Below are 24,177 nucleotides of genomic sequence, written 5' to 3'. Positions count from 1 at the left end.
AGTAAAGCCCAGTAAAGTCGGTGTGACCAGAATGCAAAGCGTCTAGGCCTTCTGCACTTCAGGTCTCCTGCCCACAGCTCTTGCCTGGGATTCCCTGGTGACCACACTGGCTGCAGGGGAGTGTCCAAGGAGTGGAGCGGAGAGTACCCTGGAAGACGATGAACAGCACCCGCCTTCAAGTCTCCGTGGCTTATCTTTATTTATTTATTTTTACTAGCATTCTACTCAACTCCCAGAGCCTAATTTTTTCCAATTCTTTTCTGTTACAGTAAATGAGCATTGAGGGCTTGCAGATATGCCTGGCTGACATTCCTTCACACATATCCTCATTCTGGTTTATCTCTCCTAATCCTGCCAGAGGAATATTCCTAAAATTCCTCTCAGTACATCACTCCCTCCTTTAAAATCCCTCAATGACCTCTTATGTTTGCATCACAAGACACATTTCGAAGTGTGGTCAGCTTGGAAACCTTCATGACATTTTCCTTTTTTCTTCTCCTAAAATGCCATATCCATGATGCTTAGGTACAAATCCTTCCTGTCCACCAAATTCCTTCATCACGTAAGCCCTCCCTCTAGGGAACAAGCATCTCTTTGTAAATATAGTTAAATTCCCAATGTTTCTCACTTGGAAGGCACTCGGTACACAGGAGCCAGGGAGGGTGTGCTGGAGCATGCCTGTCTATCTCCACTCCAGTTACTCAGAGTTCCAGAACACCCTCCCGTGAGCCACAGCTCCCTGAAGGGCATTCCTCCTGTAGAGGTCAACTTGCAAACTGCCTTGGGAGGCCTCTGTCACACCTCAGTTACTGGTTACCCACTATTTTCTATTTTGGGGTCACTAGCAGGCCTGTGTTTTGTGTGTGTGTGTGTGTGTGTGTGTGTGTGTGTGTTGGTTGCTGGGGATTGAACCCAGGGCCTTGTGCATGTGATGTGAGGCAAGCATTCTATCAACTGAGCTATATCCCCAGCCCTCAGGCCTGGTCATCTGGTCATCAGCATTAGGTTCAAGGTTCCATTTAAGGGCCAATATCCTTCTAATTGTTTTATGACATTTACAGTCCCTATGTTGTTATTTGGATATGGTTTAAGGTTCTGTAGAGATTCCATAAATAACATGAGCACTGAGACTTTAAACCTCTCACAACTCTCAAAAGCATTCTTCAGCATCAGTTTCAATTACTCATCTACTTAAAGAAATAAGGGGATGCTAATACTGGAACAATTTGCTTCATTGTAGTGACATTCTGACTGTGGCGAAAACCCACCCAGTTCTTTTCTATAATAAGCTATTGGTGCCTTAATCAGAGTGTGTTTGCCTTTCAAAGTGAAATAACAGAAACCAGAAATCCTAATTCCATTCATTTCAGCAAGTCTTTGTGAAATTTTCACCTTGAGCTTCAGCTTTTTATAACACATTTGCTGCTGTGATTCAAAGATTACTTTGCAAAAACCAATCCCTGCCGACAGTGGATTGGGGAGCTGATGCTGGTGTGTACAGTTATTTTTTCAGGGGAGCTGATCTCACTTGAGTGAACCCTCTCTGTCTCTACAAGATTTCTCTGAGGCACCTGGAAATAGAGTGGGAGGAAATAGCAGGGAAACTACATTTCCTCATAAAGGTTTTCAGTGGAATTTGCCCGGAGCCACTTGTGTCCTCAGGAGTGCTGACAACATTCCTGGCAATGATTAATGGTAAGGGTAGTGTGGGTGCACACACCCCAGGTGGCCATGCTCAGCTATGAGGAAGTTGATCTGCAGGTTCTGCCAAACAGGTGCATTGACCTGGGCATCAAGAACAAACATTCCCAAGGGCAAAGTCCACACAGAAGCACTTTGAACTGGAGTGGAATAAGAGCCATGGTAAGTCTGTGTGGGGAAGGTGCATGGGGCCTTTGACTCTTTACCTCCCAGGCAAATGGACTATGAGGTCATAACCTGACTCACAATCTCAGGTGTAGCTTCCATGTGGAGACTGGTTTCTTTCCAATATTCTTATCTGTAAAATGTTGCTGATAACATAGATCTAATACATTTACTTTGAGAATAAATAACTAAATGATGACAGAGTGAGATCCTTCAGCTACTTCTCCCCATAGACCACTAAGATGAACAGTTTTCATGCACCCAACTATTAGTACAAGAGCTTAGAAAATCAGGCAAGAGACCATAATGCCTGCTTTTAGTAGAGCACAATGAAAAAATGCATTGCAAGTGGTGGCAATGAGCCCCCTTCCCCAGCTCCATAACCTCAGGGCACAGAGGCTTCTCACCTGGGGGAGAACAATGAAATTCTGTCCACACCTTAGACTCAATACTCAGTACCAGGCCCTTGCAGTGAAACCCAGTAAAAGGTAAGGACCAAAGAACCCCTAGTGCCAGGCCAATCATTCAGAACCAGTCACAAACAACAACAACAACGACAACAACATCAACAACGAAACTGCATATTAACACAGGTTTCCATAAAGCAAGAATGCATAAGAGTCATAGACATTTAGGCACCCCATAACACAGACCACCAAAATATATAAAACAAAGAAGACCAAAACGATGGAAGGAACAAAAGGTTCTACAATAATAGCTGCAGACTTCAGCATCTCATCTCAATAATGGACAGGATAGCTTCACAGCAGAAAAGTTGAGAAGCAGTGGACTTGGGCAGCACAGGAAATGAACGAGTTATTAGACACAATTTTCATTCTTTTCAAGTGTGCTTGGGATAATTCCTGGGACAGAGTGTATGTTAGACCACAAATTGAGTGTCCATTGATTTTAAAAGATATTAAATACACAAAGTATCTTCTACTAGTACAACCTGATAAAGTTAGAAATCGATGATAAGTGGGGAGCAATGGTGGGTGTAGTCCCAGCATCACATGAGGCTCTGGCAAGAGGATCACGAGTTCAAAGCCAGCTTCAGCAGCTTAGTCTGACCCTAAGAAACTTAGTGAGACCCTGTCTCAAAGTAAAACATAAAAAAGGGCTGAGGGTGTGGCTCAGTGGTTAAGCACCCCTGGGTTCTATTCCTGGTAAGAGGGAAATCCACAAAATTTTCAAAATTAACAGGTCTTTCTATAGAGGGGTGGTAAAGTTTCCAACTATAATTGTGGGGGTATCGACTTTTCCTTGCACTCTGTCAGCTTTTTCTGTGTCTTGGAGAGCGGAGCCTCTGGTCACTATGCATGGCTCTTCTGGCCCCTTCCATCTTGCCTCGCTTTGAGGTCTGCTATGTCTGAAACCAACATAGGTGTTGATGCTTCTGATTGGTGTCAGCATCACGAGTCTTTCTCCACCCTTTGATTTGAGCTGCATGAGATTTACATTGTAAATGGACTTCTTCCCAACATACACTTAGATCTTGCTTTCTGATCCATTCTGACAATTTTTGTGTGGATCTTTTCTTTCTTTTTCTTTCTTTCTTTCTTTCTTTCTTTTTTTTGTGTGTGTATGTTTATTTTGTTGTTTTAGAGTTTTCTGTTGTCTGTCTTTCTTGCCACCATTTGGATAGCCTCTTTCTGGGCTGCATTTTTTTTTCTTTTATTTTATTAGCCATGCATTATAGTTACACTTAACATTAGGATTTATTTTGACATAAATATTCAAGCATGGAATATAATTTGCCCCAACTCAGTCCCCAGTACTTCCTTTTCCCTCCCCTCCTCCCTTTCCTATTTCCTTCCTCTACTCCCTTGGTCTTCCTTTTACTTACTTCTGTGTTTTATATGAAGGTGAATGCACTGTGGTGTATATTTTTTTAGGACAGGTTGTTGGATTTCATGGCCCTGTTCCTCCCTTTTCCCATGGGCCCTTCTGCCTCAGTCCCCTTCCTCTACTCACTGATCTCTTCTATTTTCATGGGACACCCCTTTCAACCCCTTACTTTTCTCTGGCTTCCATGAATGAGGGACAACATCTGACCCTTGACATTCCAAGTCTCCCTTATTTTACATAGGTTGATGTCTCCAGTTCCATGTACCAGCAAATACCATGGTTTCATTCTTCTTCAGGGCTGAGTAGAACTCCAGTGTGTATATAAATGACATTTCTTTATCTATTCATCTGTTGATGGTCATCTGGGCATTTTTGTCTCTTAATTGATGTAATCAGAACATTGATGTTTGAGGTGACTGTGGGCATAGTTGGCAATGTCTACAGTAGTTAGCAGTGTCTCTATTTCTTGCTCTTGCTCTTTGCTTCTATTTTCGACTTTACTGTTTTTCTTGTTTTTGTGATTGGAATTTAGTATCTTACAATTTTGTTTTTTCTTGCCTTTGGCATGGGGGACCCAGAGCCCAAAAAGTGTGTCCAGAAGTTTCCCAACTAAGTCTAGCCTCCAGATCCCACCTCTGACCTGTTGATTTCTGCCTCTAACTCTGTGTGCCTTGTGCTGTCCCCACTTCTGCGCTGGGTGAGCCTGCAGCCCTCTCCCTCCCACAGGGTCACTGCTGCAGAGGAGTCTGCCCAGGATGAACCACATCTTGAGCCTTACGCATCTGCCATTCAGATGACATTTAAAGGAGATTTTGGACTTGAAGTTGGTGTTGGGACACGTTGACCTTGGGAGACCATTGGAAAGAGATGAGGTATTTTGCATGTGAGAAGGATGTCCATTTTGGGGCTCAGGGGTGGAATACTGTGGTTTGGACAGTTTCATCCCCATGAGCACACATGTTAGAATTTAATACACACTGTGTCCATTTCAAGGGTGGGGCTTTGGTGAGTGACTGGCAATGGGATAAACAGGACCTTGGGCCCCCTCCTTCTAAACGACCTTTGCCCCCTCTTTAGATATGAGCACACAGTGTTCTTACAGTCTGGAAGACACAGACACAAGGCACCACCAGAGAGCAGAGACCAGGCCCTTACCAGATACCCAGCCTGTGGGCTCCTTGGACTTCCTGCCTCCTGAACTGTGAGAAATACACTTATATGTCTAAATAAATCATCCAGTCTGAGCCATGTTACTAGGGTAGTGTGTGTTGGATGCAGAGCAGGCTGAACTGTGCTGTCTGCAGGTCAGGCTGAACAGATGTTGGCTGCAAGATAGCCCACGCACTCAAACCCCCCTCTATCTGGTCCTTTATCACCTGTTTGCCTTAAGTCTCAACATTCAACCCCACTCAAGGCTGAACACTTAACCCCCTCTTGGGCCAACAAGGTAGCTTGCAGACCCAGAGGCCCCATTAGATTTGGGCTATAAAAACTCCCTCCTGCCAGGCCCCCCTCTCTCTTGCTCTCTCTCTCTCTCTTGCTCTGTCTTTCTTGCGCGCGCTCTCTGTCTCTCTCTTGCTCTTGCTCTCTCCCTCTTCATCTCTCCTCTCCTCTCCTCTCCTCTCCTCTCCTCTCCTCTCCTCTTCTCTTCTCTTCTCTTCTCTCTCTCTCTCTCTCTCTCTCCTTCTTTCCTTCTTTCTTTTCTCTTTGTTGCACTGCTGCAATAAAGATCTTTTGGTTGCTCCGAGTGTTGTGGTCACTTTTCTTTCAGTGTGAGTGGGTAAAGACAGAGGCCTGTCCAGCGGGTCCTTTAGCCATGTCCCTGTCATACCCTGCCAGCTTGATTTTTTGGGGCAGAAAGCGGGCAGGCTTATGTTAAGCTTGACCTCTCCCTCCCAGATGCTTCCTCTCCTCCAAAGACTCCTGTTTCCTCTAGTGGAGAAATACATTTAGAAATCCAGACCTGGTGACCGAGAGCAAGCATTGCATCCAGCTGTCTGTGCTTCCAGACCTTCTGATCAGACGATAGGCCCGTGCACTATAACACACACACACACACACACACACATGCGTGCGTGTGTTTATACTTAGGCCCACTGGTCTGTAGTTTATATTTGAGTTTTGGTTCTTTCTGGGCGAGAAATATGTGATCCATGCCCTCTCCCAGCGCTAGGCAGGGGGTGAGCCGCCCCTCCGTCAGCCCAGGACCAGGCAGGCGAGCCCCCCACGCCCCACGGTGCTTTCTGCTGCTGAGCAGGGGGGCTCAGACGGCTGTGCATCCAGAGCACCTTGCACTTACCATGTGTTAGTCTGTGACGGCTGTTGGGACAAAATCCCAGTGCAAGGCGGGAGCACTGTGTGTGTGCATGTGTGGCCTTTGCACCCTGCCTGGCTCTCTTCGCAGAGCTGTGGGTTGTGGGCAGCGCAGCCCCTTCCTGCTGTACACACAAGCAGCCGCTCTTTCTCACTGTGAGAAGCCTGAGTCTCTCCTTGTTCCTATCATCTATTCACTCATAGTTTAAAGACTAGAATGCATGAAACACATTTCAGAATGCTCGCCTCAACAGGGCAATGAGCACATCTACTAAGGGGAGCTCCTAGATCTGCTGTGAGCTCATACCATTCACGTAGGATGGACATGAATCTGGTATTATTTGATCAATGCTGCATCACAATTATCACCAAACTTCAAAAACCACCCACACTTTCTGCCAACTTTCTGTGGCTCAGAGTTGAGGAGTGTGGCTGGGGACTGGCTGAGTCTCATGGGGTTGTTTGGAGTGGAATATCCACTTTAGAGGGTCACATCTCTGTGCCCAGCAGGAGGCCTCTGCTACCGTCCTTCTAGTCCTCTGCGCAGGACCACCTACAGGTCCTCACGAAGCCAGGACGAGGTCTGGGACAGGCCTTGGATGCTGTGTACTTCTTCTCTCCTGCAGTCTCTAAGCCACAGCCTGTCATCCAGCAGGGGACATCCATGCAAGGGAATAATGCAGAAGGAAGGCAGAAGCCCGGGAGCTGCCCTGGAGGAAGGCAGCCAGGCAGCAGGAGCCGGTGAAAGAGGTGCACAGAGTGATTTCATCCCACCAATAGGTCCTTGAGACCTCCCCCAGAGACAACTGAACATTTCCCTACTTCAGGGTGTCCACTTAGCAACCCCCCTCAACAGTAGGTGGTCACCTGATTTCTTTTTTTTTCAAGCTTTTAAAAAATATTTTATTAGTTTTTGATGGACATTTATTTACTTATATGTGGTGCTGAGAATCAAAGTCAGTGCCTTGCACATCACCTGATTTCTTTACCACAGACCTGCTTTTCCTCCTCAAGAATTTACAGAGAGGTCAACAGTATGCACTCTTTAGTGTCCACTTTCTTTTGCTGAGCACATGTTGGACCCTCATTCATATTTTCGTGTCAATGGTTCTTTTTAGCTGTCCAACACCATCCACTATATAAACACACATGGTCTATGTATGCATTTTTCTCCTTGAAGTTGTGTTCTCATAAACCACACTTAGGTTGATTTCCGTTTTTCATTATTCTTTATAAAGTTCCTATAAACACTCATGTGCAAGACACTAGACACCTGTACACTCAGTCCTGTAGAGGATGTCTCTCAGAGTGACACTGCTGATCACAGTTGTAAAGAAATGGCATTTTGCCAAAGCCACTGTACCAGAGATGTGAGTTTAGTTTCCTTTACAGCCTCATGTTCTTTACCTTTAATCAGCCAGACTGTGCAGTGCTGTGTATGTGCGGTGACACATGCTTCACAGCATGGACCAGGCAGAGGGGCATCGGCTGCATTTGGGACGCACAGTTCAGAGCCATGTGACAGAGGATCTGAGGGGATACCACCGACAGAACCACAGGCAGCCTGCAAATGGGGAGACCACCTACAGCGCCACAGTCCACCTGCAAATAGGGAGACCACCTACAGCAACGCAGGGGAGACCACCTACAGCACCACAGGACATTCACAAATGGGGAGACCTGCAAATGGGGAGACCACCTACAGCGCAACAGTCCACCTGCAAATAGGGAGATCACCGACAGCATCGCAGGGGAGACCACCTACAGCACCATAGGACATTCGCAAACAGGGAGACCACCTACAGCCCCACAGGGGAGACCACCTACAGCACCGCAGGCCACCTGCAAATGGGTTAGTCTGTTGTTGACAGTACTCGGTTTTACTCGGTAACATTAAATGTGATGTCATGTTCAAGATACTGATTCTGGTGTGGTGATGGCAATCAAAGTCATTAACATGTGGTGTTGAAAAGTCCACAGTTTATCCTCAGTGACAGAGAAACCCCTGCCAGTCTGTGTGTTGTGTGATGAGAAGTGCACAGCACTGATTCTGCTAAGGAATCTGCCAACTATTTTCAGAACTTCAAACTCAAATCCAGGAAGAAGTGGAGAACTTGTTATTTATTAAAGCCCAAAGAAATCACAGGAAAGGGGCTCAGGAGGGCCTGGGGACCGAGAGGATCAATGAAGATTGCCCCTAGTCTCCCACAAAGCTGAGAGTGAGCATGCAGGACACCACCAGCACCCTGCTCTTCAGAGTCCAGGAGGGGCATGCCTGTGCACCACCGTGGTCCCTGTGGCTGGCCGCTGTGGCCTGGTGCAGTTGTGCTGTGGGGACCTGCAGGTAACCGCTCACACCTTCAGGATGCTAAGGCCGTTTGTCTTTTCGGCACTGACAGTCCCAGGGTAGAAATAAGGCCTCAGTGGCTCGCTTTTGAAGTTGCTCTTGAAGGTGAAGAGAATGACAAACTCGGTGACATTGTAGAAAGAGATCAACCCTTTTTCGTACTCCAGAAAAACCCCCAGCCGTGAGAGGGGTTCTCGGGTAACCACTGTGCGGGGTGTGGCAAAAGCTGAGCACTCGCCGTTCTGCAGGCGAAGAATCCAGAAGCCGGTTTCAGGACAGGCCTTGGTATACTGGCCCTTCCGCCTGACGGACTCCAAGCACAGCCCGACGGCCCACATGCTTTTGCCTGCCACTCCCACCTCCCAGTAGTGATCTCCGCCAGAGAAGCGGTTCCGACCCAGCACGCCCACCAGTGTGTCAAATCGCTCAGGGTTGTCGGGAACGTCCTGCCTCTCGGGCACATATGTCACACATTTCCCATCATCTGTCACGGCCAGGTAAGGGTGAGCGGTGGCTGCATCCAGTGTTATGTCTGCTGTAGGGGAAGAAAGTGTACCCATTAACTGTCAGGCAACTCAGAGAGCAGTGTGCCTGTGTGAAAGGGCCAAGCGCATGGCCTCGGAGGGTCCTTTAGAGATCCAAAGAGACAACACAGACCCCAGCAGTACACACTTGCCCGTGGTGTCTTCCATCCCCAAATCTCCTCCTGGGAGATGACATCTCCAGAGACCCCAACCTGAAAGGGATTTGCAGGGTTACCCTCAGGTGCAAGGGCAGGGCTGAGAATGGACACTGCTCTCACCTTGGGACTGGTCTTAAGCAACCTCAGAGTGCCTCTGCCATGTCTGCCCCAGGACTATTATGCCTGGCAGGGGTGTAGGCAAAGCAAAGCAGGAGAATAGGGATGTTTCAGAGGGACAATGCCAGGAGAAAGCCCAAAGAGCAGGACACTGGCCCTTGCCTCTGGAAGAGAGATCATGCTCGGGATCTTGGCCTTTTTCTGGATAAGAGGGAGAGAAATCAGAGAGTGGAAAATGGAGAGAGCGTGTATTCACAACTATTCGGGGAAGTGTTACTGTAAAGGAAAGGAAATGTGACAGGAGGCACCAAGGTGTTGCGTCAGGAGAGATCGTGGGTGAATCTCCTGCGTGTGTTTGTTTGCAGACAGGAGGAAATGGCACATGAGGATGTGGCAGAGGGGGTGTGGACGTGACAGGCGGAGGCTTTGAGAGCAGAGGGGACAGCGACCAAATCCCCACTGCATCAATCATCTCTGGCTCTGGAGGATCCGCGGTGGTGGTGTGGGTGGGATCAGGACAGTGAGGACTTTTTCTTGCCCAGATTTAGAATGAGGAGGTCCCACCACAGCTCTGCTGGGCACACCTGGTGCATTCGTTTAAGGCAGTTTCCTAAATTGATCTTTCCCAGACAGTAATTTGGTTACTTACCATCAAGTTCATATTTCCAGAATCAAGTTATTTGAGAGTTGAAATGTGTCTTATGGATTATTTGAGCAAAATCTTTTTATCTTCTGAGGTAATTCAGAGAGGTTAGATGGCAAGGCAAAAGTCATCCTGGCCACACATTTTTTCCCCCATCATATTTACCTGCAAATCTTTGAATCTTCTTTAGTTCTAAAATGAGATAGAGACATGCACAGTTAGTTGAGCCACTGGGCAGGGTGGGGGTACAGCAGGTCAGCAGTGAGGTCACTGGTCTTACTTACCAGCTTCCGCAAGGCGTTTTCTATGTGCTGCAAGAAATAACAGAGCAAGGTCAATGTCATGAGGGATGCCGGCTCGTTCTGAATTCAACCCACCAGAGAAACACAACTTACCGAGTTCTTTTTTGACTCTACCTAAAAAAGAAAGAGGTAAAAAAGTATGAATTTCTGAAATTCCCAGATGTTTAATCCTAGGTCATGGCTCTCTGGGTCTTGGAGGATGTTGGTGGACATCAGGTGAGAGCTCTGGAGTGTGAGGCCCAAAGACTGAAAGCCCACCATGTGCGGGGTCTCTGGCTGCACCCCACCTCACCACCTGCTCCTGAAGCCTACGTAGTGAGGCCTCCTCTTATCAGCCTTCAGTGACAGCTGCCTTGGTTCTGTTTCTAGTCATGGATTCCTGAGTTGATTCCAAAAGTTTCCTGCCCAACCAGCATGTTTTCCTGAGTCTCTGCATTAGATTGAGAGCGATTTCCTGTACTAGGGTCACTGGGATGAGGGTGACCATGTGTCCAGGTACAGGGAAACTGACCTGCAAGGTGCCAGCTGTAACTTCATGCCAGAGGCGGGTGCCCGGGGGAACAGAGGCGGCCTCTCCAGCACTTCTGCACAGGTTTTACTTCTTGATTAATTATAAATACAGTGTAGTATTGCTAAAGCAACAAGTGCTTATTTCATCAAAAAATTAGACAGAAAGTTAAGACAATCCCATGAGGTAGCCATCACCCTGACACAACCACGTTAAAATGTGTGGGTGTAAATGTATCCAGAGATTAATGAATTGCACTCCATGAGGGATCTCTTCACCATCTCTGTGGACACAACATCTGGTTGTGCAGCAGGAGGGAGACCCAGCGGCTCCTCTCCTGGCCTCCCTGGCCCTCACTTGGTTGCCTGGGGCCTCCTGGCCTGCCTGGTCCTGGGTCTCAGAGGCTGGCATCCCCTCCCAACACCTCACCTCCTGCCAGTCTCCCTCATCTCTGTGGAGGATACTCCTCTGGTCTTCTGATGTCCTCTCTTGCTTGTGACAGTGTATTATATACCCAAGAGTCTGCATTTTGATTTTTCTAAAAAGTTCCATTTTCTGTATTTTAGGTTTACAATGTGATGCTATGAAATACATATAGACAATTAAAGAGTTGCTGTGGTGAAGCAAATCAGCAGACATATCGCAGTCACTTGTGAGAGCAACAGCTGAAATCAAGCCGTTTGGTGAACATTGCTAGCAGTTTGATTTTACCAGCCGGAGCTCCCTCACTGCAGGCCACATCTCTAGACGTGTGGGCTCTGCTCACCTGCTTCTTTTTCCTTTTACAAACATCCCCCCGCTCCTCTCTTCTCCCTGCTCCTCAAAACCTGTTTGGTTCTCTATCTGTGTAGTTGATGTCTCTGCTTTAGATTCCACATAGAAATGAGACCAGGCAGCACTTTCCTTCTGTCTACTCCATTCAGCCTAAAGTCCCCCGGTACTGCGGTCCACCTGGATCATGAGCATCAGATTCTCCTCTTTCAAGGCTGAATATTTCACTGTGCATATGTGCCAGCACACGGGGAATGGTCACATCCTCTGCTAATGGACACCCAAACAGTCACCATATCCTGGCTGTTTTGAATCATGGGATAGCCTTAGGAGGTGGGTACTTAGGAGGTCTGTACTCCTTAGGGTACAGACACAGAGGAGGGACAGCATAGTCACACACTAGACCCCCTCTCACCTATTGGAATCTCCATGGTGTCTTCACAATGGCCAAACCGGCAGTGGGGGGAGCACCCTGTCTCCACACTCTCCCCAAAATTGTTATGTATTTTCCATGATCATCACCCCAGTGGTGGAAATGGAATTCCTGTGATTTCAGCAGATTCAGTCTCTCTTTATTCAGAATTCTTCCTTTTGTTCACCATCCAGGGGAAAAATGTGAGGATTTCATGCCCTGAGTGCTGTCTACCTCTCCTGACTCATCCCTTCTACTACTTCTTTAGCAATATCTTTGCTTGATTTTTTTTATCTTTCTGTTTTTCAGTGCTGGGGATCAAAGCCAGGGCCTTGTGCATATCAGGCAAGAGCTGTACCACGGAGCTACAACCCAGCTGTTCTGTGGTCCAACTACAGTTAAGCACTAAAGTTAAATGCTTTGCTTCTTTAGTGGTCAGGTTTCTTGTTTTGTGATAGCAGAAGATCTGGTTCTTTGCATTGTTGGCAAAATCCATTAAAATATTTTCCTTATTTAAACCAGATATTAATTCATTTCTGCTCAGATCAGTTGAGCAGACAGACTGGAAATGTAAATGGATGTGGAGTTGTTTCTGGACTGGGGGCCTGAGGCGTATGTTGCACCAGGGGGACATGGGGCTTAGGCACATGTGATGAACTTCATTTGACAGATACCTTCTCTTAGTAAAAAAGAGAAAAACCTGAACAGGACTTTGCAGCCAGAGTGAGGTGTGCTGGGAAAACATCCAGGCCAAGATCATTTAATCTTAATTTCTCCTCAAGTCCAAGATGCGAAACACTGTGTGTGAGCCCTCAGGAATGTCCTGTGCTCTTTGTAATGCAGAAGTGCCCTCAAGGGCTGGAGGACACGGCAAGCACAGCTCTGGGAAAGCTGAGCATGGCACAAGCCGGGTGGACAGCCTCCTCCCTCCATGGGGTGGTGGCCTGGTGGGCAGTATCTGCCATCCGTAGGGTGGGAACTGGTGGGCAGCCTCCTTCCTCAATGGGATGGGGACCTTGTGGGTAGCCTCTTCCCTCTTATGTCCATGGGGTGGGTACCTAGGGAGAGGCCAGCTCTCTGTTTGGTCAGGGCATCGACTGAAGGGAAAATGTCTTGCCCCAGGGGCTCTAGTGAAGGGATGCTGCGCCTGGAGCTACTCTTCCCTGAAACTGTGATGTCCCCAGAACTGTGAATCGGCCACTGAGGGCAGAAGCACAGTTCATCTGGGTTCATCAGATCAGCCAATTTCCTGGGTAAATGTGAGATTGTCACGTTCATGGCTTACCTGTGGAGGTACCTTCCTAAACACAATGAGCCAGTGAGACATAAAATGCCGAATAAGACTTACCACATTCTTCTTCTAATTTAGCTGAAAATAAAATAAGAAAAGAGAATTGGCAGACAATACTGATACTGTAACTTTAATATCAAATGATGCTTTTATTAGTCTACATGATAAGTTAAGGCTTTGGTCATATGACATTTGTGGTAGCCAAATATAATATTTTATGACTATTTCAGGTTCTGGCTGGGTCGGTGTACCTAGAGCAGGAAGGTGGGAAGAGGCCACCAGGCTGATGGTGCCTTGTGGTCTCATGACAGTCTGAACGGGGCGGCTCTGCTCTTTTCACAGGAAACTCAGTAGGTTCATTTTGGTTCCCAGGGTCCAGATACTGCCCAGGACAAGAACCTCTTCTCCCAGCTCAGCACCACACCACTGAGGCTGGCCATAGCAACCACAGTGTCTGGAACTCTGTGGAGGTGTTTTGAGGCACAGTCCAACACTGAGAATGACCCTAGGTCACAGCTGACATTATTACAGCCACGTGACAGGTGGAAACTGTACCCCGGGAGGCTAAGCATCTGCACAGTCTTGGAACTTATTAGATATGGAGACATAATTTAAAGTATATTCTGATCCTATTATTCATCTAAAAAGAAAACAAGAGCCAAACTATCACTTACTTCTCTCGCTCTGAGTGAGAGTAAATGAAAGAGTGAGTGAATGAATAAGGAGTTGAAGTTAAAAAAAGAAAACTCGGCTCACACAGAAATTCTCCCTTGTACTGGAACTGTTTTCATTACTAAATACCAAACTATTAGATTTCTAAAAATAATAAAAATGAATGTATTGAGATTTTGAAGATGAAACACCAAAGCTACATTATTATTTCTTGACTCTCTAGAGCTATTTATTTAGATGAAAGCATGTCCCTAATTGGGTTCCTTCTTTTTTCTTTAAGATTGTAGCTGTTCAACATCTAACTTGTTCTCTACCAACAAGAAAAAATATGTTTAGTATTCAATATCTACTTGTGATAACACTTGCACGTGAGAACGTTAATGATTTGCTCATTTTCAAAGCCAATGTTCAAAATTCCATTCCTTGAGCACCTTTACACGTGGCCAGCAGGTGCTGTTTCCAACCACTACCCTCCTTAGAGCCTGCCCTCGGTCTCTACAATCAGATCACCTGGCTCACCTGTCCTCCTCACACCCTTCCCTGGGTCTCTGCAGCCAGATCACCTGGCTCAACAGTATTTCTCACAGCCTGTCCTGGGTCTCTGCAGTGAGATCACCTGGCCAGCAGGTCACCTAGCTCACCTGTCCTCCTCACAGCCAGCCCTGGGTCTCTGCAATCAGATCACCTGGCTCACCTGTCCTCCTGACAGCCTGTCCTGGGCCTCTGCAGTGAGATCACCAGGCTCACCTGTCCTCCTCACAGGCTGCCCAAGGTCTCTGCAGTGAGCTCACCAGGCTCACCTGTCCTCCTCACAGCCTGCCCTGGGTCTCTGCAGCAGGATCCCTTGGCCACTTCTGGTCTGCACCTGTCATGGGCTCCGCCACACCTTGCTTCAGTTCATGTGCTATCCCCCTTTCTCCGTCTATACCTAACAACTTTCATCATCCTACACATACTTATATGTATTTTTTGAAATATGGAAGAAAGATATTGTGGTTGTCTTAAAATACTATTTTAGGTCATTTGGTGTGTCTGCACATAAGGCTTTCTTGCTATAATAAAAGAACATCAAGTGTGGTATATTCTAATATTCCACAATTTATGAGTTAAATGGAGCTGTCACTTACCATTCTCGTCTTCTGTTTTCTCTGTACAAAGCAACAAAACACACAAAAACAATGCTATGTTAGAAAGGGTCCTAGGTTCCTATTCTCAGATAATCTACCCCAGCCAGTGGCATGAAGCGCAGGTCAATAGGAGATCAGTGAACATAAAGGAATGATCATGAACCCTGAAGTTCTGTTAAGTTCAGATGTTGTAAGACAGGTTAGCCCTGGACCAAGAAATTTAAAAGAGCTCAAGTCTCCTTGGTATTCTCCTTGGTGTTCTGAAAAATAAAGAGCAAATAAAAGCAAACACAGCACATGCTGCAGAGAAGGCCACTCTTCCTTCTGCTGAGGGCTGTGCACCAGGCACCCTAAGCAGGGTGATCACTGGGACTCACAGGAAGAGGAGAGGGGTCCCACCTTCCACAGGTGCAGAGCTGCATGCAGTGGAAGTCCAGTGTCCACACAGCTCAGGGCCTGGAGGACACTCAGACCCCTCCCTTAGCTAGAAAGTGCCAGCATCATGGGGGAGCAGAGTGCACTTGGAAATGACCACAAAAGGGCATCTCCTGGGAAAGAGGACAAGTAGCAAGTGCAAAGTCCTGGAGGGCACTGGCTCACTAGACAAACACCCCCTGGAAGAACAAGGTTGAGAGACATCAAAACCCAAGTAAAACAAAGGCGAGTGCAAAGAAAAAAAAGTCCCTGAATACAGAGAAACTGTCAACGTTATGCATGTCTTAGTACAAGTGTCTTAGTACAAGACATGTTCTTAGTACAAGTCAACATGTTCTGCCAAGAAACGAGAGACCCCTGGAGAAGTCAAATGCTGTCTGTGTATGTGGGTTGACAGCTTGTCATATAATACAACACCAGTTATGATTAATAGCAATGAAGAGTTAGAAGAAAAGAAGTGTGAAAATTAATCAAATTCTGGAGTTAGTTTATAAACAGAAGAAATGGTAGAACAAAAACTCATAAGTATACACAATTATCATTTATTCATGAAAATAAACCAATAAAACAAAAAACATATTAAAATTAATAAGAACTTTGAAAATAAAAACATATTTTCAAACCTGATAAAAGTTAGAACAAATGTGTCTCACTGTAACTAATTTAAAATGGAAAAAGTTTGTACAGTGTATAAATGATTATACTACCAAATATGAATTTTTGCTGATAAGTAATTATATAAAGACTAGTTTAGAATATTGATAATTTATTCTATGGAAATCAATCATGAATATATTTTTTAGTAGATCAAATATATTTTTCTATGACATTTTTCGCCAAAATGAAAGCAAACACCACTCACCTCTTTGTTTTTTCAACAACTCTATAAAACAAAAACAAAACAAAAACTGATAAATAATATGCAAAAATAAACGCACAACTTTCAAAATCAGTCAGGAGAAATTCCTCAGGAAGCTTTTCTGCCTAATATCTTCCAAGGTGTCTCAGTAAAGAACTAGCCAGTCGTCTTAGATGGGGATGAGGGCCCGCCCGGGAGATAGGTGCTGGGATTGATCCCAGTGTCCCTAAAGCCCACGTGTAGAGCCTTTGTTGCCAGCCTGGCGCAATGTGGAGTGTGGTGGTGGGTCCTTAAGAGGTGGGCCCAGTGAGGTCCTCAGGCCCCCCGGGGTGTGCCCCAATGGGGAATATGGGACAGGCCCCTCCCCTCCTCCGTCACATGGCCACCAGGTGGGCAGTCTTGCCATGAGGTGCTGCTTTGCCACAGGCCAACACAAAGGCAGCTGCCCAAGTGTGGACTGACCCCTCCCAGTCTGTGGGCCTGAAGCATTCTTTTCTGCTGGTAAGGTGACTACTTCGGGAGTCTGAGGAACACGTCAGGAGGCAGGGATCTGTTGTGGGCTGAGCCTGGTGGTTACCAGTGACTCCAGAGCAGCTGGACTAGCCCACGGCAGCAGTACCACTCCACCTGGTCTAAGTCTAAGTAAGTCCCATTTGGTTATTGTGCAGAGCTCAGCGTGGAGCAGAGTTCAGCCTGGCTCTCTGCAGGGTGTGCGCAGTGGAGACATGGACAGGGCCAGGGCTCACAGGCTGAGGCAGGGGTCTAAGGAGACCAGCCTTCCCCGACTGCTGCAAGAAGAAACCCTAGGCTTTGCAGAGTCGTCCCTGAATGCTTTTCATGGATCAGCCTGATGACAACACAAACACCAGCCCCACAAGGTTGAGGGTCCAGCTGGGCCAGAAAGAAACCTGCAAAGGCCAGGAAGAGGGAGGCGCTGCCCGAGCATCTGCACCTGCTCTCCTCCCTGTTGCTGGGAAGGCGGCCACAGGCCCAGGAGCAGAGCAACACACTACAGGCCAGCTTTAGTGGAGCTCTGGGTGGTGGCCAAGGCTCAGCTCCAAATCTTATTTTTAGTTTTCATTTTTTGGTACTGAGGATTGAACTCAGGGATGCTTCATCATTGAGCCATTTCTCCAGCATTCTTTATTTTTTATTTCGAGACAGGGACTCACTAAATTGCTTAGTGTCTCTCTAAGTTGCTGAGGCTGGCCTCAAAACTGCAAAACTGCCTCAGCCTCCCCAGTCACTGGGATTACAGGCATGTGCCACCACACCTGGCTGTGTTCTGAATTTTAAATGATGCACCATGTTCCTTTCCTGTATTTTTATGAGTTTACTGCAGCATTTGGCACTTTGATTACACATACTTCTCTGTGTAATCAAAATTTGGTATATTGTGGAGATAATGATCCAACAACATTCAGGAAGAGTGGCATCTACTAGTTAAACAAGAGAAACTCTGTGCATGTATGAAAAAGTAACAACAATCCCCATTATTGTGTATCACTGTGATGCACCAATAAAAAAGAAAAAAAAAGAGACTCAGAATCTTTTCCTTTCCTCTCTCCTTCAAAATTGCCTGATCTTTTATATTATTATCAATCTTTGCATGAGGGAAAACACATGAATGACTTCTCATATTGTTGCTGGAGTTCACTTTCAAACCCCAAAGTAGATATTAAAAGATTAAATGTCCAAAACTTCTGTGGTTCATTTCCCCACAGCAGTGTAGACTGTGATCAAAATGAACTGAAAATTACCTACTTGACATGTGAGAGCCAAGAGCTTTAAGTCAGGGTCACTGGCAGAGAAATAGGAGGCCAATTCTTCCAAACTGTAAGTCCACACTGTGATTCAGAGGTCAGAGGCAGGGACCCCCCCCCTCCAAGCCCCTCCAACAGCGTGAGCAGCGCTGCATCCTGAGGGAGCCCAATGTGGCTTGTTGGATGTGTGGGGGTGGTTGTGAGTCACCTATACTGCAGTAGCCTGGGGACACCTTGAAGGCATAGGACCCTCTTCCACCATCTCCCACTGAATATTAATCCTCAGATGCATGATCAAGACCCAAGCAGCCTCTCCAGGCACTCAGCCTCCTGAGGGTCCCTGCAGGGTGCCCTGCACTGTGGCCCTGTCCCTACATGGAGCACAAGGCTCTCTGCCTAGCAGCTGGACCCACTCACCGTGCTGCTCCTTGAGCAAACCTGCAACAGACACAAACAGACCCATCAGTGAGACTTGTTTGCACTGAATCTTCTGAGTGGGTGGCGTGTGATTATATTAGATTGGCTAATTTATATTATATTAATTGGACAAATATTCTAAATGATTAGTCCATTTTTTCTGTTGTTCTATGCACTTCCAGTCTTGGCTTTGTATATTCCCATTTTTGCTGTTTCCTAACAGCCAGAAACCCAAATATGCCTTGACACAAGGAAAGTTCCCATATAAACAACAAACAAACAGACAAAAAGCCCTGTTTTCACAAAGTTTCCTGTGACCCATGGGCAGAGGAGGCTGCCTGGTAGTTCTGGGGCGTCTGGGATGCTGACAACCCCCCCCCCCACACCAGTCAGCAGCAAGCAACTTCTCAGGAGGGCGCCTCTTCCCTCCCTGGCTTTGCTCCCTTGGATTAGCCCCCTGGCCCTTCCTAAGTCCTGCTGGCAGGGGAGTCACCCTCAACAGGCAGGACTCGCAAACACTAATCCAGCCAACTGAGAAAAGGACTGGACAGAATCACAGACCAACCCTCCAGGAGCCGCTGGGAATGTCTGGCTTCAGCTGTGCTCCAAGTAACTCCCAAGAAACACTCAGAAGTTAGAGGCAGCAGAACACGTGACCCTAGTGAGTGGCTCTGCTTGGAGAGAAGCTACCCTGGAGAGGGGTGGTGCCTCAGGCAGGCCAGGCCCTGGGTGACAGTGGTCACTGGTAGTCTTGGTGCTCATTGTCAACCGCAGTCTTCCATGAGTCCCCAGGACACACAGAAAGCAGCAGTAGGGCCCTCCCATTGCCATTTCAGGAGGGTATATGACTGTGATAAGCCAGGGTTTCCATCCCAGGACATGCACAGAGCATTTCATCATCCCTGGGCACACTAATGAATACCTCAATAAATAAACTGGTCTCCAAATCTACCAATTTAAGGGCAGACCACAAAAGTTCTAAGCATATATGCTGTTTTTATGAAAGAGCTGATCTTGACCCCCAAACTTCATGTTCTGGTAACTATGCGAGGCGATAAGGTGATGATGGACTAACTCTTCCTTTTTACGGCGTTTCCTGCCAGTTCTCAGTGATGCAGGGGACCCACAGTCCACTCCTGACTTGTGGTGACTAGTGCCCTCTGCTTCCCAGGAACCTGAGCCACCCCTCCCCACGCACTTCCCTGTTACTTTTGGCTCTTCTGGCCCGCATCAGCAGAGCACAGGTGACCACCAGGCTGACTTCCAGGAGGACCAGGAACACACACAGCCCCATCGTCCAGGACCAGTCCTTGGGAAACAAGGCACCTGAAACACACAATCATCAGACTGGAGTCCAGCTGGACAGCAGGGGACCTGGCTGTGGGGTGACTCTCCAGGAGCCTTCTCCAGACAGGAGGAGCTCAGAGACTCTGAGCACCCCTGCCCTCTGCTCCACTCCAGGGAATCAGGAATCCTGAAGGTGTTCCTCCTTCACAGCATGGGGCAGAGACCAGAGGTCATGTAAGGGATTATGAAGATGTTGAGACATGTCCAACATGTTATGATAAATCAACACAGGGTATCATCTAGATTTAATAGTGCTTACGGTTATATTTGTGACATGTAATTATTTTATAATAAAATGTTACTAATAGAACACAGTTTTCTCCTTCCATGTGGATCTCCTTTCTCCTTCCTCGCAAGCCCTGATGTGGCCAAGTCTTCTTTACCTGGTTGTTTTCACACATGTATGCACATGAGTGAGCCCAACAACATGTTGCTGAGGGGTAGGGGGAGCTCCTCTGAGGGCAAATGAGGAAGTTTGATCCTTTCAGAGGGTAAATCCAATAGGTCGCATGGACCAAGTCCCAGAGACAAAACCCTTACATGCCCAGGAATCCTTCTGAGAGGAATGACCACTGGTCCTTTAAATAAGCAGCCCTGGCCGGGCCATCCACACCTGTCTGTGCAATAACCTTCCCTGAAAAGTGGTCCCGAAGACCTCCTCACTCAGGAATTGAACTCATGTCAATAAGATGCTTTCGATCTAATCAATCAATGACTTTTAGTTATTATCAATGATTTTAAGTTCCATATAGAAGCATTTTTACTATTATCTGAAGACACTTTTTTAATTTTCATCTTCCATTTTTTTTGAAGAGAGCTCTAGTATGATGACCTGAGCGTTGGTGAGTTTGCCTCTCTCACTTCCCGCTCACAGTGAGCTGCCTCAGCTGCTTTCTTCACTATGAAATTCTAACTGGGAGACTTGGTTAATTTTTCCTTCTTTAATTTTGCTTTACTGAAATTGCAATTAAAAAAAAAAAACCAGAAAGTACAACTCTACTGCTCTGATATATGCTTTTGTCACATTCTCCTTTTGAACCTGGAATTTTCTTCCATTATGTCAAACAAATGTGGGTGCTTGAACTGAAGCACCCGAGAAAGGGCATTTTAGTTGATGGGATTCTTAGGAGCCTTCATCAGTGAACAGGCAGTGCCACACCTGAGCTGAGCCCTTGGCAAGTGATGGGGACAGGAGAATTAAGACACAAGTCCTCCTGGGTGCCACACTACCTCAGCCAGTGGGATGCAGTCCACCATGGTGTAAGAGTCAACAGGGGGACTGCAATGCACAGGGGCTGGAGTGGATTCCTGGAGGACAGGTCCCTGTGCTGGGACTTGAAGGACCAGTGGGGAAGCTTGGTGAAGGCTCCCAGAGGACAGGAGTGTGGGGTACCCTGTGGTCGGGGCAGGACAGAGAAAGGAAGGAAGTGCAGAGTTGAAATGGAGGTCATGAGAAGGCAGACGAGAGGAAGAGCCTGTGGACCTGAGTCACTGTCATGCCCTGACTGGGCAGAGGGACAGAGAGCCGCAGGAGAGTAGTCGGGACCAACTCTTGTGGAATGCCCACTCTGGCTCTGTACTGCCCAGGTGAGTTCCATCAGTCACTCCTCAGCCTTCTCATGGCGCGCACACCATCAGGAGCCCTATTTCTCCTTTGGGAACTGGCAGGGAAGGTCAGTACCCGTCCAAGATCCCAGAGATGGTGGGTGGCACTGCCAGGATTCACATTAATTGGTCGGTGGCAGAACAAAACGTTAAAGTGTTCTGAATGATTTTCTCCTGGGCAAGAGTTAAAGAACATCTTGAGGAGAATCTGGGAGATTCTCTCCCATGTTGCATGGGCTTTGAAGGCTTTTGCATATCTGTAAATTCATTTTCATAAGTAAAATCATTTCTTTGCCAATAAATGGGAGCTGAGGATGAGATATGTTTTCACTAAGACTCCTCACATGGAAGTCACAGAGGAATGGACCAGAACCTGGCCCAGGTGACTGCCCAGGTCTTTGCTCGTCACACCTGATCAGCTGCAAGGACAGCGAGGACTGTGGAGGGAACTCACCTGCCAGAGACACATGTGCTTCCTTCTGCTCGCCGAGGAGTGGGTTCCTTACAACACAGGACAAGTTTCCTGTTGACCTCTCGTCCACTGTGATGGATGCCTGCACCTGAAATGTGCCAGGCTCTTCCATTCTCACTGTCTCATAGTCTTGTGTGAAGTGCAGTCCCTGCCTGCCCTTCCACTGCACCTGGGGCTCGGGGTACCACCCCGTGGATGTGCAGGTCAGCCTGATGCCCCAGGCTGTGTCAGGTTCCACGTGAACACGAGGAGCCATGCCCGTGCCTGGAGAGGGAAGGAGGCAGAGAGAGCACACTGTTCCAGAAATGTCCAGCTGTTTCACATGGACCAGTGAAACTTCGATTGCTCGTTAACCTCTGTGAACCTCAACTCTGTGTTTTGTTTGTGTGTTTTGTTTTTGTGACAATGGGGTAAAGTCACACAAAGGGTTTGGAGGAGGAACAGATTAAGACCGCAATTTGGCCTTTACTAGAGTACTTCAGTTCCTACCAGGTCCCTTCCTGCTGTGTTTCTTTCCCTTGTTCCCCTTTGAGAACTACATGTAGTTAGTAAAACCCATTAGTCCATTTGCAGCCAGTGGACACACATGAGCTGGTGGCTTCAGATGTCAGTTGCAAGTTGTCCACATAATTTCTATCACCCTTCTCCTATACAACTACCTCAGATGGAACTTCGTATGGCCTTGGGCCAATATGGCAGACACTAGCCACTGTGGCAAAGGAACCTTGAAAGATGTCTATGCACCCCCCTGATTAGCAGCTTCCCCCTCTGAACTGCATCAATGGATATACCTGCTCAGAGGGGGGCTGCCTGCCTCAGTGCCCTTGCTGTTGGGAGTGTCCTAGAGGCTGGCCAGAGTGCTGTCCCTGGGCATCATCTGTGTGTCTTGGTCATCACGTTGCCATAGGAACTGGCTCATCCTTCCCTCACTCTCTCTCTCTTCAAGGACAGGGGTGCAAGAGCAGCAGTGACTCATCTCCCAATGTGAAGATGAAGGCTGCACTGGGGGAAGGCTGAGGATCAGGAGTAAACGGAGGTGGACACACACAGTGAGACACACTCCTCTTGCCTTTGTCCCTCCTCCCAAGATTTGGGATGACAAGCAGCTGTCACTTGTGCATAGTGTTTTGCAGCTTAGTGTGTACTAACACTAACTTATCCAAACCATCACAGTGTCTAACAAAAACTAAAGCAAATTTACTGGTATTAAACAATCACTTTTGTGGGCTGAATCATGTTCCTCAGAGGATATGTTCAAGTCCTAAACCCAGTGCCTGTGAAGGTTGCTGTGAGTGGAAATAGTGTCGTTTTAGATGTAATTCCTAAAAATGAGTCTACATAGGTCGTATTGGAAAGGTGGGACATTCGCACAGAGCCAAGATGGCATGGCGAGATGGAAGCAGATCTTAGAATGGCGTGGTCACAGTGCAGGAAGTGTCTGGAAGTTGGAAGGCACAGGCCTCTCTGTTGGATTACAGGAGGATGACACCTTGAGTTTGGATGTCTTCACCCTGGAAATGTTTTCAGGATATATGTGCATAAAGGTGTCAAGTTAGGAGAAAATTTAGCAGAAAAATCTGTTTTCAACTGGTCAGTAATTCTTTCTCCTAGTCTTCTTTAATTTGGGAAGAATCAATAAGTACCCACCTTTCACTGTGCAAGCGTGAGTTCAGGGGTGCTCATGGCCTGTCCAAAACTGTCACTGAATATAGGGCAAGGACATGGCCTGTCAAGGCACACTGCAGGAAGAGATCTCCTCCTCTTGGGCTCCCTGTGACAGACTGGGTAGTCCTCTCTGAAGGCCAATTGTGAGGATAGCAATGGAGAAACTTATTGCCTGAGATTGTCACAAGGTCCCATGACAAGAGCAGGGGCAAAGCTGTTCAAACTCAGTGTGAGCCTGAAGCCTGGACCCCTCCACACCTGCTCACCCTGGCAGAACTGGCAGTGCTGTGGGCGCAGTGTCTGGGCAGAGCTGGGATCTGACACGAGCTCAGTGCAGGGATCCAAGCAGACAAGAGTGTCACAGGAAGATGGAAACAACCATGTTGGACTGGGGAAGAGCAATTCCTGATGGTCGGTGCATCTGATCTTTCCTGTCTCCTTCCATCTCCTTCTGGATTTTAGAAACTAGAGTGATATCTTAGACTAAGATGTGCTTCTGGGACTCCTCGGAAATATCATGGCTGGGATGGAGCTCAGTGACAGAAAATGTGCCCTGGTGCCCAGCATGATTGAGAGCCTGGGTTCAATCCCTAGAAGAAAGGAAAGAAAAAAGAGAGAGAGAAGAAAGGAAAGGAGAGAGAGAGAGAGAGAGAGAGAGAGAGAGAAAAGAAGAAGAAGAAGAAGAAGGAGGAGGAGGAGGAGGAGGAAGAGGAGG

The 24,177-nt window shown here is 47.2% G+C and overlaps 1 protein-coding gene and 2 long non-coding RNA genes across 4 annotated transcripts in view; 2 read left to right on the top strand and 1 right to left on the bottom strand.

Moving 5' to 3' along the window:
* Positions 1 to 938: 938 nt before the first annotated feature.
* Positions 939 to 4,962, top strand: LOC107148150. Its single transcript, XR_001504237.2, has 3 exons — positions 939 to 1,863; positions 4,441 to 4,586; positions 4,792 to 4,962. It is a non-coding gene; the product is annotated as an uncharacterized LOC107148150 (long non-coding RNA).
* Positions 4,963 to 8,133: 3,171 nt separating this feature from the next.
* Positions 8,134 to 24,177, bottom strand: part of LOC107148010 (butyrophilin subfamily 1 member A1-like) — a 59,029-nt gene continuing 42,985 nt past the window's right edge. The window contains exons 2-11 of one of the 2 annotated variants that reach the window (XM_015492591.2): positions 21,780 to 22,061; positions 19,583 to 19,699; positions 18,374 to 18,394; positions 16,197 to 16,217; positions 14,900 to 14,920; positions 13,158 to 13,178; positions 10,212 to 10,232; positions 10,101 to 10,127; positions 9,982 to 10,008; positions 8,134 to 8,909 (exon numbers count right to left, since the gene is read on the bottom strand). In XM_015492591.2, the coding sequence (XP_015348077.2) occupies positions 8,380 to 8,909; positions 9,982 to 10,008; positions 10,101 to 10,127; positions 10,212 to 10,232; positions 13,158 to 13,178; positions 14,900 to 14,920; positions 16,197 to 16,217; positions 18,374 to 18,394; positions 19,583 to 19,699; positions 21,780 to 22,061 (1,088 nt within the window). In that variant the 3' untranslated portion in view covers positions 8,134 to 8,379. The remainder of the gene's footprint in view (positions 8,910 to 9,981; positions 10,009 to 10,100; positions 10,128 to 10,211; positions 10,233 to 13,157; positions 13,179 to 14,899; positions 14,921 to 16,196; positions 16,218 to 18,373; positions 18,395 to 19,582; positions 19,700 to 21,779; positions 22,062 to 24,177) is intronic. The other variant, XM_048814956.1, reaches the window with a different exon arrangement.
* On the top strand, positions 10,112 to 15,569 carry LOC125620325. The gene is made up of 2 exons (XR_007351926.1): positions 10,112 to 10,247; positions 11,193 to 15,569. It is a non-coding gene; the product is annotated as an uncharacterized LOC125620325 (long non-coding RNA).

Source organism: Marmota marmota, unplaced genomic scaffold (genome assembly GCF_001458135.2).
Source record: "Marmota marmota marmota unplaced genomic scaffold, marMar, whole genome shotgun sequence".
In the NCBI taxonomy this organism is placed as follows: domain Eukaryota; kingdom Metazoa; phylum Chordata; class Mammalia; order Rodentia; family Sciuridae; genus Marmota; species Marmota marmota.
Note: the sequence above shows the minus strand (reverse complement) of the source record. Positions and strands in the feature narration are given on the sequence as shown.